We start from the raw sequence: 14,501 nt of genomic DNA, 5'->3' as shown, positions 1-14,501 counted from the left end.
ACTAACATACCACCATCTTCTAATTTAGGGGAATGTGAACTATTTTAACACAGGAATTATTCTTTTATTATAGCCCTGGTAAAAGGGAAAGCCAGTAACCAATTAGCCAAGCTACTGTTAAAGCTGTTTCATAAACAAGAGACAGACCGAAGCAGGAAGGTCAGAGAGTGAGATTTTGTGTAACCTGAAAAGCAGCACAGCAAGACCCTCATTATGGTAAGATAACAGTAGCCGCACCCCAGATCTCCTGGTCTTTTTCGTCAGAATAGCAGTGGCCTCTATGTAGGGAGCATTCTGCACAGATTACTTAACGCGATCCTCAGAGCAAGAGCTGTTGTAGTGTCCCTGTTTTATAGATGAGGAAACTGCCACCATGAGAAAGCTGAGATCAGGGGGCTCGAGCCTGCTGTTGACCTTGAGATCCTCCAGGCTCTCATTAACTGTCTCCTGAATTGAAGTCGGGAGAAGAAATCAAAATTGTCAGTGACTCTAAACTGACTGTGTAAACAGTGTGCCAGCAATTGCCTTCACCAAAAAAAGTGGGGGAGGGTGTTGCAGAAAGAACCCAAAATAAGAAGAATGCCAGGAGCCCGATCTTTATAGTCTAGAAACTTCCCAGATAGTTAAAAATCTCATAAAAACCTAGTATCAATCTGAATAGAGGCCTGAATTCAATAAACTAAATGTTAAGATTATAAAGAAATACCACTTAACATCTATTTGGCCACAAAGAGATGAAATGACTCATCAAAGTTACTGAGTGCCTCCTATTTCCTGGACATAATATAAGGTGCACTGAGAATAGAGACCTTACCTTTATTCAGTCACAAGGGCATGGGGCGGAAGTCGGGGTGGCATGTTGGAGACAATAGAGTGTACACAGTAAAGCAGGAAGAGGGTACTGCAAAGTAAATCCCAATGCAGAGTTCTGGAAGAGGACACAGGAGAATTTCTACTGGTTATTTTACCAACAGTTGTAATTGCCCCATCTTGTTTTAAAGTCTTGGATGGTGATAGGAATGGAAAAAAAAAAAAAACTACTAAATAGCTGCCATATTCTCAGAACTTTGTAGCTTGAAGGAGAATGAGAACATTCGGTGGCAATGTTGATGCTGAGGTAGAGGTGAGGACCAAAAAAAGCTTTTGTGTTCTAATCAGATATATTCTAGAGACGGTTCAAAGCTGGGACATTATACCTCTAGAAGATCCTGCGGTCTCTGGAAGTTACATTTGTCATTGTCTCAGTGTCCTGTTCATGAATGTTCATCCGTTACCTGAGCTGACTTCAGGCTCTCTCCCCTTCAGCCTTCACTGTCATACTCCGGGAGGCTTCGGCGGTACAGTGTTAGTACACTCTTAAGAAGAGAGAGAAGCAAGGCTCTGGGGTCAACAGAATTAATAGGCAGGAGTCTGGAGCAAAGCTGAATGCAGAGATGAGACCAGAAGTCCCATTCCCCTTGATGAGATCCTTGGGGAGTCACCTCGGTTCCAATTAACTCTAGCTGAGCTAATGGGCTGGTTGCTCATCCTAAATCAAGAGAACAAAGCTTTGTCCACCTGAGCCCATGTGCTGAGGGAACAGTGGCCACAGTGACATTATGTGAGATGCAGAGTGTTAGTGTCACCAGTACACTTAGAGGAGTCTCAGGACAGACTGCTTCATGCAAGAGGGCAGAAAGGACCCTGGAAAGAGCGTCCTGAGCCTCTGTGACAGAATGCCAGTCTGGCTCTGAAATAGTTGCAAAAAAAAAAAAAAATTTAACTCCTTATGAAAAAATATCACAGTGAGTTAAGTTGAGGTTTTTATAAAAACTGAGAGGGAAATGACTTAACCAAATGTCACAAATCACATAGGAAAAGTTATTTTATATAGACTAGCTAGCTACAGGGCCGTAGGCGCAAAGATGTAGTGTTCTCCAAAAGTGGGGTTTCTGGAGGTTTATCTTTCTTGATAAAGGCCAAAGGATTCAGACTGTGAGGGAAGAACAGGTAAATGGCAGTGAAGCAAAGCACAAGAAATCATAGAGTCTTTCAAAGGCAATGGACTGGAAACTGACTTTGGGAAGGATGCTGGTGGGAGATAGGATGGGAAAGGCTCACTAAGGAATTAGGAATCTGACCAGAGTTTGGAGTGAGGGAATAGCAGAGTCAAAGCTGCAAGCAGAAAAGCAGCAGTGTGAGGCCGGGAGGGTGTCTGTCCCACACTAAGCAGATCTGCCTTCCTGGGCGGCAGTCCTGAGTCTGCGGAGCTGTTTCCTAAACACAGTGGGAGTGGCCTAAACTCAGGCTGAGAATGTTCGATACTCTCCATCTAACACTTGCTACAGGGATATTCTCTTCTCAGCTTGGTTTGTGAAGCTGAGGACTCAAAGGTTGCTGGAAAGCTTTTTGTTCAGTTATTGTTTTGAATTGAGCCGCAACATGGTAGAGCACTAAGTCCCCACCTGCCCTTGGGCAGGCTCTGGCTGCAGGGACACCAGGCAGGTGGTCATCTAGCCCTGGTCTTTGCCCGGGAATTCTGAGTCAGTCTGCTCTTAGTGCTCCTGTCTGTTTTTAAGTTTTAACTTTAGTTATTAATACCTCTGACTTTCAGTGAGTTCTCATCTGTGGGTGTCTCTGGTGAAGTGAACTTAGCATATTCATTTTGAGAATTCTAGTTTTGTCTTACAGCTGGCCTAATACAAATAAGCTTAAATATGCAACTGTATTTCAGTCCTGAATAGGGCACTACTCTCCACAGCCCATCAGCCAGTGTCACTTCAAAGGGTTTTAACACCTATTAAAATCACATTAACTTTGAAATGCCAGTTCTGATAGAGAAAAGCCACTCCAGGATCAGATGATATTATCAGCATCTAAATGAGCCAAGCACCACTGCAAGGAATTACAGATGACATTATTATCCACAAGACAAAGTCAGAAGGCCTTAGGCAAACCCCCGGGGTTCTAACAAAATCAGATTTAACATTATTTATGACTATTCTTTGTTTTCTGTCATTCACATAATTGGAAAAGTGGAAGTGAGGCAACAGATCTGCCCAAAGGTTTTAGGTAACAAAGCTTTTGATTGGCCATATTGAATGACTGCTTTAAGCAGTGCAGACAGCTGCTCAGAGCAGTCTTGGTCAATTGCATTATGTTATAACAGAAGCCCAGCCTCTGGCGAAGGCCAGTGGGAACAGAGCCACACAGCAGGGGGGCAAGTAGCCCTAAGCAGCATGAACCTCTGTATTGTTACGTTAAAGCCTCTCAGTGCCAGGGCGCTGAGCAGCTCGGCCCTGAAGGAGGTACCTGCCAAAGGCAGGTCTTCAAAACTCTGGAGCCCAGGATTCCACTTATTCTGGGATTTGTATACAGATGGAATTTAATGTCTTTCAGAATACAATTCCATCTTCAAAGGTATTTTTCTTGGATGCTATAAAATAATACACCACTGACTTCCAAGGTAATTCTAAAAGACAGTCCCCCAAATATTGTGACTGGCTAGCATTGCTTCTGTCCTCACAGGTGTTCAGATCTGAGACTCTTTACTTTGTGCTCACACTTCATCATCTTATTCTTGACAAAAGAGCCCAAGGTGGCCATCAGCTCCTTGAAGCCTGAGTTTGCCAAATTCCAGGTTATAAAACATCTTAGAACAGAAAAGAACAAAGTTTATCACATTAAGTAAGAATCAGTAGAGGGTAGGGATTGTCATGAAGCCTCAACTTCCCCTTGAGAGGTGTGCTGAATTAATGCCTGTGGGGCTTTTTCATTTGTGGTGTTTTTGGTTTTTTTTGTGGACAAGTGGGAAGAATGGCAATTATGAAAAATTACATACACAGCTTCCAAAACTCAGAGAACCTATGGTTCCTGTGACTAAATAGGGAGCTTATGTGTTCATCCCTTCATTAAATTGTTTGATTACAGTGAGCTCCTCCTTGGAGAGAAGAGAGGGACTCCTAACAAGGAAGTAGATAGAAAAGACAACTAGCAACTCGTTTTCCTTATGTTTAATGGAAATGCTGTGGAAATATCCAATATCTATGCAATCCGTTGGTGGGGGGGGAGTCTGTGTGCTCCTAAACTCTGTTACATCTGTTCTGTGTAAAACATTTCTCCTGATAATTTTGTGTCACTTTGCTCCTGCTCTTTGAGGCAGCTGTGCACTGCTAATGGCTTCCCTTATTAGTTAACGCCTGTTCTTCCCTGGGTTTGGCACACACAGTATAGAAGGACTTAGTTTTTCAGCACTTTACCTGGGTGCATGGATGGTGTTTACATCCCTGACGAAGGTTGCCAAAGAGTGTTACTTCTTCCGTAGCTGTTTTTCTAAAGAAGGATAATTTAAGTAAAATGAGATATAACTGGGAAATCAGTAGGGCCGTATGTATGTGAGCCATGTGTGAGAATTGGGTTGTAGGTAAGTGTCATTTCAGACTGAGGCCTTGTCTGCGTGAAGTCCGATAGTTCTAAAACAGGCTATCCAGACTATAAACATTGCAAATCATAGTTGAGATTATATTTCTCCTTGGGGTTTTTCTATTCATCCTAAGGCTCAGGTGAATTATCTCCTGTCTAAAACCTTCCTCCTGCTCCCATCATAGTTTTTTCTGGCGTTCACAATTGATTGTCATTATCATCTTGACAGTTTCTGCCCCACCAAACTGAGACATATTCAAAGAGATGGCTGGCTTGTAATCCCAGCAAATCCTTGATCAAAATCTGGAGTAAAATAGATGATTGATGAATTAGTCAAGAATGAGACACTTGTATCTTCACATCTTTCACACATTTGTTACTGATACATCCATAATTATTTAATGAAGTTGAACTTGGAGAGATAATGGTGTCTGTAGAAGGGAAGTGAGTAAATACTCTCTGCCTCTGTATCTGTAGTTTCTCTTTCTACAACTGTATTGTTACACTTCTCAAATCTTTGAAATCTTCATCTGTTTTTGTCCCTAGGAAGTACAGCGCTGTACAGCCGATATGAACATTACTGCAGAACATTCCAATCACCCAGATAACAAGCACAAAAACAGATACATCAACATTTTAGCATGTGAGTAATAAACTTTTACCTATCCTCAACTGCAAAGAAATTCGATCTTTATGCTGAGTAGAAGCTGGAAGCCACGCTAGCAGAATTAGGATGTAAATGAGCCTCATTAGCCAATCGTCCAGTATGTAAGAAGCAGGCGCCTTTCTGCCTCCTTGGCCACTCACTAGCTTGTCACAACCAGCCTGATAATAAGGTGACAGAGAGAAAATGGTCTGAGCTTCACTATTTTCACATGATTTCTTATCAGATGTGGGAGCACAGTTTGAATGTCACTTGTGTTGTGTATCTTGACATTGCTTTTAACCAGTGAGAACCAGGTTTTCAATACAAATACCATAATTGAGTCGAGAGTTGAATTTCGAAGACAGCCTCAGCTCTCTACCTGACATGGTAGGTCTCCAGTCCTTATGGCCCATGTGCTTACGCTAAAGGTATCCAGGAGGTTTGGGACTCAGATAAATAGGTGTTGTTCTTGGGGAACCTAAAGGGCCCCCAAGTGCACAGATTGTGGCCATAATGCTACTTTCCACAGACATCAGGGCTTGCATCACTAGTGGAAGACATAGCTTTGGTATTAAGGTTAAGGGCACAGATGTTAATGGTAAACATGAATTACATAATAACAACATAGAATTTTATATAATAATGTATTTAGTAAAAAAAAATAATGTATTTATATAATAGTATATTGGATCACTTAAATTTGAAAACTATACTACTCTTCATACTATTTCAGTGAGCTACAATTCACTCACTATCTATCTATATATCCACAATTTAAAGGTGAACATAAACTTCAGTGACATTACGGGGTATTTAGTATGTCAAAGAGTTGTATAACTATTGCCACTACATCAGTTTTAGAACATTTTCAGTACCCCAGTGAGAAACCTAACATCCAACTTTCCCTCTTCCTAGCTCCTAAAAACCTACTTCCCATCTATGTATTGGCCTATGTAGACATTTCATCTAAATGGGCTCATACAGTATGTGGCCTTTTGTTTCCACCTCTACTTAGTATGCTCAGAAGTTATCCATGTGAACTTTATTTCACTACCTCATTTCTTTTTCTGGCTGAATAATACTCCACTGTATTGGTCCCACATTCCTTCCTCATGTGTTATACATGAATTGTTTCTACATTTTGAGTATTCATAATGCTGCTCTGAACATTTGTTCAGGTTTTGTGTGACATGTATAAGTACAGGCAGAGGAATGGAAACAGTTTGAGAATCTACTCACCCTGGCTGTGACATTTTACATTCCCACCAATCGGGGGGGGGGGGGGGGGGGGAGTCCACAACCTCCCCAACACTTGCAATTTTATTTTATGTAGGGATTTTTGGTAAGTTAAGTGAGTGTGTTATCTCATTGTGATTTAGTATAATGTTGAGTAGCTTTTCACGCCTCTACCCTTCTCCCACTGAATTTTTTAGCACTGAACATAAGCATTTGCCATGGGGGTGAGGTACAAAATATACCTGAGCGGCTCGATCCTACATCTCTGCCTCATATACATAGTGTCGTGAACCAGTGTTGCCTCGAAAAAAATTTTAATAAAATTGAAAATTTAAGAAGGCAAAATAAAATACTGAAGGGTTATTTCTGGATTCTCAATTCTTTCCATTAGTATGGATATCTAACTATCAATATTACACTGTTGATTATTAACTAGCTTTGTAGTAAGATTTGAAATTAAAAACTGAGTTGTCCAACTCATATTAATTTTGTAGATTAATTGGGGAACACTGCCATCTTAATAATGCCTTCTACTCCATGAACACAGGATAGGATCTTCCCTTTCTTTTAAATTCTTTCAATAATATCTTACTTCTACATTTTACAAACATTGTACTTTTCAATAAGTTTATTTCTAAATGTTTCTTATGCTATTGTAAGTAGCCTTGTCAAGGCCTTGGAACTTGGTTTTGAAATACAGGAGAGGGAAGTTTTTGAGGGTTGCAAATTGCAATTGCTTTACAAGAACTATCAAAAAACCTGTTTGCCCATTTTGGGCTATCATAGGTCAGTACCTGAGGTAGAAGTATCTGTTCTGGGGACGGGTTTAAGTGCTATGGGCTCTGAACCATTTAGTTGTCTGCCAAAGGGCTTCTACGGGCACTCTGAGAGATGCCATATTGCCTGTTTGCTTGCTTTGTGCTTTAGAATGCTGCTTGATTTTGAAGTAAACTTTTTTTTCCCCTCCTACAGATGATCACAGTAGGGTGAAGTTAAGACCTTTACCAGGAAAAGACTCTAAGCACAGTGACTACATTAATGCAAACTATGTCGATGTAAGTCAAATGTTTTTGATAAACCTGTTTCTGGTAATTAAAGGGTACTGCAGAGACCATGAACATGTTTTAATACTGCAAAGAGCTTTCACTAGAAACAGTCTTATTTATTATGGAAAGGCATTTGAATGATTAACCACTTTCTGATACTGCTTTTGCTTTACTTTGTGCTGTGTCATCTTTGAAGGGTTACAACAAAGCAAAAGCTTACATCGCCACCCAGGGACCTTTAAAGTCTACATTTGAAGATTTCTGGCGGATGATTTGGGAACAAAACACTGGAATAATTATCATGATTACGAATCTTGTGGAAAAAGGAAGGGTAAGAGCCTCTTGGCTTAATATCTTATTAATCACATACCCTCACTCAGAGTATTCATGGGCTAGCTGCTTTAGGGTAGGACTTGACCAGCTCTAAGGAGTTACAAAACTGGTATCCTTTCCACTTTGCAAGAGTAGATTAAATATGATAGAAATGAGAAGTGTAAGGGGGTAGGAATGCCATACAATGGAGAAATGTAGCTTCTACTACAGAGATCTCATAAAGGAGCTAATACTTGAGGTGAAACTTAAGCAGTGAGGCAGGAGTTAGGCTTAAAAGAGAAGGGTGGACAGTCCAGGTCCAGGAGGAAGACAGAACAAAAGCAAGGACATTAGAAACAGTGTGTAGTCAGGGAACCGGTAGTGATGGTAGTTCAGAGTAGAGGAAGCACAGGCTTTGCCCATCAGCAGGAAAACCTTTACGATGATATTTTATAATTTTAGATTATGATCTTATGTTTGATGAGGCTACTGTAGACTGATAATGGACTAAGTCAAAGAAGTACCAGGGAATCGTGTAGTAAACAAGTCAGAACAATGAAGACACATATTGAACATTTGTACTGCAGGCCATTTGACAAAGAACTTAGCACTGGTAAAAGAAGTCAGTAAAGTTTCTGAGGTGAAGGGCAGGGAGAAAACATCAAAGGGGTTTGGCAATGGGACCAAAGAAAGGCTGAAGTCAGGGCTAGGTGTAGTTCAGTTTTTCAGAACCGCTACAGCTTCACCTTGTGGAGTCCTTCTTCGTCACTGGTGATCCAGATCTAGCTATAAGCAGGTCTCCTTTAGCTGACTGCAGCCCAGCTTCCCACGTAATACTTCAGCCCCCTACCCACACTTAGGTCTCTTTAAGGATCATCATGTATTGAAAGATGATTGTGAATACTAGGCCCATTTCTCAAGTCATCTTTGCCAAAGCTGTCCCAAGATTGACCACCTCATGGGTCATTCCAGCCTGTGAGCAGTTCAGTCCCCATGTTCCCTTGGTGACAGCACCTTTGTTCTAACACTGTCATTTGAAATCACATGGACAATTACAACTTTTTTCTTGTTGCAGCGAAAATGTGATCAGTATTGGCCAACAGAGAACAGTGAGGAGTATGGAAACATTATTGTCACACTGAAGAGCACAAAAGTACATGCCTGCTACACAGTTCGTCGTTTCTCCGTCAGAAATACAAAAGTGAAAAAGGTATGGAAGGAACTGGACAAGCTGCCAGGGCCTCTGTTTAAAGGTGTGTGAAAATAACGATCCAAACAAGAATGACCAACTTGGTTTTTAAAAAGTATCTTTGAAAAACTGGTTCATAACTCTCTTGGCTGACATAAAGGTATGGCATAAAATATACTAGCCAAACACAAAATAGAATTTAACTGTCCTGATTGAATTTGTTATTCATGAAGGCTCGATTATTTTTAAAAGGATCTTTCTAGATTTTGATAAGCAGCAAATAGAGCAGCCTCTATTGATCTAACTTTTCACTTCCAATATCCTGAAAGCATTAGAGGTGGCTCAACCTAACTAGTCACCACTGTACACAGGCTTGGCCTGTTGTCCAAGCCTGTAGTGTTCTTTGGTATGACTACCTCTAATAAATAGGGGGAAATTTTTGTACTTTCCCAGATCCAAAAATAACCTACCAAATCAGACGAGAGATGCTACACTTTCGGATACAGGGAGAACCTATGCCTACAGACCACATGAAACATGCCTCCCAGTTACTGCTCTTATTTTAGAAATAGCTAAGTCAGAAGAGGAAGTCAAATAAGAATAAAAGGCATTTGCACAAGAGAAAGAGACAACTAAAAATGAAGAAGCATCAGGAAAGTGAGAGTTAACAGGACACTGAAAGCCACCGAGAGCCTTTGTAGCACAAAGCCAAACACCTTACAAGCTCTAATGCTGATTAATGACCCTGAATCATCAAAAATCATATCACCAAAAAGAAAAATGTATCACAGCCATTGATCTATTAGGGGACATTTTTCATTCAAAGTCATTAAAATGTAAAACGTTCAGCTACTTAAAGAAAAACTACGCTGCAGGTTTCATCTATGAAAGTGACAGCTAATTTGATCATTGCCTTTGACTGTAGATTTTGAGAATCGTTTGTCACTTTGGGTCTCCCCACATTGCACAGCAGCTGCTAGCACTGTTTCCACGGGCCCAAGTCAAAGCAACGCCCTGAGGCCTTCTGCACTGGGGCCGGAACCCAGAAAATAGAGGCCTTGTAGGCAAATAACAAAGTGGTTCCGAATCCAGAGACATTTAATCTTGCTCCAGTATTAAACCATGTTTCTCTTCTTCATAAGAGATTCACTTGATCCTTCCTATCCAGCCAGGTAAGGTCTCATTCATGGCATTGATGTCCACCCCCCTACCAGCACGCCCCCCCCATTTAAAGACCTCTGTTTTCACCTTTCTCAAGGGCCAGAAGGGGAACCCCAAGGGTCGCCAGAATGAAAGGGTGGTGATCCAGTATCACTACACGCAGTGGCCGGACATGGGCGTTCCCGAGTATGCCCTCCCCGTGCTGACCTTCGTGAGGCGATCCTCAGCAGCCCGGATGCCAGAGATGGGCCCCGTGTTGGTACACTGCAGGTAGGACCCCTCTCGTTCTCTGCCTGTGGCTCAGCATTTGAAGTGGATTGGGCAAGGGCTGTGGTCTGGACAGTGCACCCCAGACCACTGTGGCTCTGCCACTGGAACCAGGCTAGCCAGGTCTGTGAGGAGTCACTCTTCCCACACCACTGAGCAGGCACCTGCTGCATCAGAGGTTAGAACAGTCGGCTCTTACAACACGATTCTACTTTCTATAATGTCATTTTATTATTAATAACAACTTCACTGTTTATTATGGCAAAGTTTAGAAATGCACTTTACTATAAAAACACAAATATCTGAGCTTAAACACAAGTTTCCACACTAGGGGATTTGACATTTTGTGTGGCTTTTCTAATAATATTTATTGCATGTATGAAAAGATTTTCAATTTTTTAGTTGATACATGTCACATAAAATGCCTTTAAAAAAGCACCAGGAAAGCCCTCTGTAAAGCCTATTTTCCTTCCTTAACTACCTTAAACAACTTCAGCAGGTTGTTTAGAAGTGCTTTTATTATGTTTCATTTGCAGTTGCATTCTTGGCTTATGTTTGCTTTCCTATTCAAACAGGCATTGCTTATTCTGTGATTGATGTTGGGTAGCTGCTCAGCCTTTTCTAAGCATTTCTTTGGGACTATTTTTATAATATGCTAACACAAAGAAAGTCCTCTGCAGCAGTTGGACCCCATCTTCTGCTGAAAATCCCATGAGAACTAGCCCATTTAGGAATCACTGAGAGGATAGTCTATCAAACGGAATCAGGTTGGTAGTGGAGCTGTGTGAGGAGGGGAATCAGCCAAAAACAGCCTGTTGCTTAGTATCCAGCACTTAGCTCTTCTGGCGATTTCTGTTGAATAAAAAATAGGAAATTTGACTAACAAGAGTCCATGCTGGAACCAGGTATGCTGTTTTCTATTCCTCTTCCACTAAAGGAAAGCAGCTCCCTCTTAAATAGGAACAGTCTGGGGAGTTGCACAGAAAGTAGGTTTTTTGAAAGGCCAGTAAGCGGGTGCTCCCAAAATCACGAGGAGAGGTGGGAAACCAGGCACAACCCTTCACCCAAGGAAAAGCTCCCCCTGCCTCAGCAGGTGTGGTTCTGGTGGAGAGAAGTTCCGTAGGCCAATTTACAGTAGCCTGTCTTCCCATCAAGATTCACAGGCAAGGGAAAGTCCTGATTCAGATTTTAGATGCTGCTGGATTGAAAAACTACTCTCAGATTGAGTCCTGCATTACTGACACATTCAATTAGCAACTTTTGCTTTATTGTCTTCATTTCTTCCAGTGCTGGTGTGGGCAGGACAGGCACTTACATTGTAATAGACAGCATGCTGCAACAGATAAAAGACAAAAGCACAGTTAATGTCCTGGGATTCCTGAAGCATATCAGGACACAGCGCAACTACCTCGTCCAGACTGAGGTAAGGGGTAGCTGCCAGTGCTCTTGGGAGAGTCCAGCACAGGTTCCTCACTTCAAGTCAGAGGGTGTTGAGGAGATGGAGTCATTCTCTAAGGCTTGAAGGAATCTACAGATTTGTCTGAGAGGGCATCCCAACCATGTATCTATTCCTTGCTTCAGCATTTTCCATTTCTGTGAGCATCTTGATCCTGGATTTCTCAGTTAACTACCCAGCAGATAGTTGTATCTAGTGTTGTGCTCCACACTGTGGGGAGCTAAACATGTTGTCTGGCCTCCAAAATGCATGTGGATGCTTTTAAATGCCCTTCACTGAAGCCCCATGTCTCCTTTGTTGGCTGCATTGTGAAAATGAGTAATGAAGATGTGTCACAGCAAAGCACTGAGCTGCACAAGCCTGCAGAAGTCCCTGCAAGCAGGAGCAAAGGTCATTTCAGGTAGACTCCATGTCCCAGATAGAGGGGGCTACCTATCCCTTTCAGGATACTCGTCAGCGACGACCTTTCACTCTCTGTTCTAGGAGCAGTACATTTTCATCCATGATGCCTTGCTGGAAGCCATTCTTGGAAAGGAGACTGAAGTATCTTCAAACCAGCTGCATAGCTACGTCAACAGCATCCTCATACCAGGAGTAGGAGGAAAGACACGACTGGAAAAACAATTCAAGGTAGTATCTGAATAGGTTTCTTCAGCAAAAGAGCAAGGAAGTAAAGAAAGCTGGAAGTTTGTAGGTTAAATACATTATGGCCAAAAGGGCATAAAGGCAGTTAAGACTGTTCAGATCAAAAAACCTAAGTCATCTCCAAGAATTTATATTTTCCAAAGTCTCTCCAATTACTAGTCTTTTAAGTTTTCTCACTGTGTCAGGGTGAAAAGAATGAGATCAATCTGTACAGTCTTAGTTTTCATGGTTAAACGCCATCTGAATCTCCTCAGCTGAATAAGTTAGACTTCCAAGCAAGGTAGAATAAACAAATGATATGAACAAGGCTTGTTTTTTGCTAGCTCTCCTAATTACTCTAAAGCCACTGAGGTGGTTATTAATTAGGACATTCTGCCTTGTATTAAATGCTTTTAATACATAATATTTTTAAGAACTCATTTTAACATTTTCAATTATTTGTTTCCATTGCCGAAATATTACACATATTTTTATAAAAATTGCATCAAAGAAACCAGTTCATTCCATTGGAAGTCAGGTAGTTGGCTCTTTTACAGCACTAACCCTTAGGTGCAAGTAGAAAAAAAAAAAAAAAACAAGCATCAGAAACTCAGACTTACTTCACCAAAGGCCATAGATGCTGTGAGCTGGAGAAAGAAACCATTTCCAAATACTCCATTAAGAGAGAACTTCCCCAGCCCCCACCAAAATAAAAAAAGAAGAAACCACCCAAGTTTGACAAAAAGGTTCAGCTAATACAAGCAGGGATAATAACTAAATATTGAACTAATTATAATGGCCTTAACAATATCAGTTAACAGAAATAGAAAACTTGAAACATGATTAATTCTTAATACCATGAAACAATCTTTCCTTGTCTGGTATGCATGTGAGGAATTACAGAAAACAATTCACAGAAGTAATGACATCAAAAACCATATTAAAAAAACCATATTAAAAAAACCCAAGGTAACAGAAGTACTATTACTGGAATACAAATTTTTTTTTAATTCCTCACGAGTATGATGATTATACCTTGTGAGATTTCTGTGTAAGTTTAATGTGTACAACATAATGATTTATAACTTTGTAAACTGATTATTGCAATAGGTTAGTTGACAAATTTATACCTTCAAATGAAAACTGAAATGTTGCCTTTCTTTCAGCTGGTGACACAGTGTAATGCAAAGTATGTGGAGTGCTTTAGTGCTCAGAAGGAGTGTAACAAGGAAAAGAACAGAAACTCTTCAGTCGTGCCATGTAAGATCTTAAAATTAGGTTCATATAGTTAAACCACCAAGCGGAAAAGCTCTTCCCTGGGCAACTGAGGCAGCCTGAGCATGGGAGGGGTAGAGGGGTGCTGTCAGTGCCTTCTAGTCTCTGCATGTGACATGAAGTCGAGCTTCAGTTCACTTCAAAGTTCAAGAATGAGGCTACTTGTACCATATCTACACTACAACAAAAGTAAAGTCATTGGCACTGTGGAATTACTCTCTGGGTTACCCTGTATACCTGCAACGACACCACTGTGGCTTTTGAGCTCAAGGCACTGTTGGATGGTGGTGACCTTTTTTTTAATAACTCAGGAGATAGCAGAGGAGAATGTGTGGATGTTAGACATAGGCCTGGGTATTCACAGGGGAGATTATGTCTACTGAAAAGACCACTGTTTACTAAGCCCTTCATGGGGGTGTACAAACAAGGGGTTAGCAGAGGTCAAAATACTGTTTGCATAACTGTAGGAATATCAGGCCTAGGTCAAATACTATCTGAACTCCTGTCGTCTTTGCACAGAGTGGCTTCCTGTATGTAAGGCCGTGCCCCTGGGAATGTTCAGCCAAATTTCATTTTACATTCCGCCTTAGCTGTTAACTCTTAAAAAGAAACGGAAGCCAGGGAGAGACAGTACTCACCAAGTGAATCTCCGAGCGCGCAGTTGGCCATGTGTATATAATAAGGCAAATGTGGTGTTTTTGTTTTTTCCATATGATAGCCGAGCGTGCTCGAGTGGGTCTTGCACCGTTGCCTGGAATGAAAGGAACAGATTACATTAATGCTTCTTATATCATGGTGAGAGTCAACAGCTAATTATAAATAAAGTCAATTAAACTGGAAGGTGCTAAAGAATAGATACCACCTGCGTGACTGATTTTAGTTCTCAAA

General features: G+C 41.1%; 1 protein-coding gene across 3 annotated transcripts in view; it reads left to right on the top strand.

The window, feature by feature from the left end:
• Positions 1-14,501, top strand: part of PTPRG (protein tyrosine phosphatase, receptor type, G) — a 650,641-nt gene that overhangs the window by 621,397 nt on the left and 14,743 nt on the right. For all 3 annotated transcript variants that reach the window (XM_012720264.1, XM_004676019.2, XM_004676018.2), the window contains 9 exons: positions 4,948-5,044; positions 7,256-7,338; positions 7,526-7,660; positions 8,717-8,851; positions 10,089-10,261; positions 11,546-11,681; positions 12,198-12,344; positions 13,505-13,598; positions 14,332-14,408. In XM_012720264.1, coding sequence (XP_012575718.1) covers positions 4,948-5,044; positions 7,256-7,338; positions 7,526-7,660; positions 8,717-8,851; positions 10,089-10,261; positions 11,546-11,681; positions 12,198-12,344; positions 13,505-13,598; positions 14,332-14,408 — 1,077 coding nt within the window. The remainder of the gene's footprint in view (positions 1-4,947; positions 5,045-7,255; positions 7,339-7,525; positions 7,661-8,716; positions 8,852-10,088; positions 10,262-11,545; positions 11,682-12,197; positions 12,345-13,504; positions 13,599-14,331; positions 14,409-14,501) is intronic.

The sequence above is a fragment of the Condylura cristata genome, unplaced genomic scaffold (assembly GCF_000260355.1).
Source record: "Condylura cristata isolate star-nosed mole 26May11 unplaced genomic scaffold, ConCri1.0 scaffold00004, whole genome shotgun sequence".
Lineage (NCBI taxonomy): Eukaryota > Metazoa > Chordata > Mammalia > Eulipotyphla > Talpidae > Condylura > Condylura cristata.
This window is presented reverse-complemented; position numbering and strand designations above follow the sequence as displayed.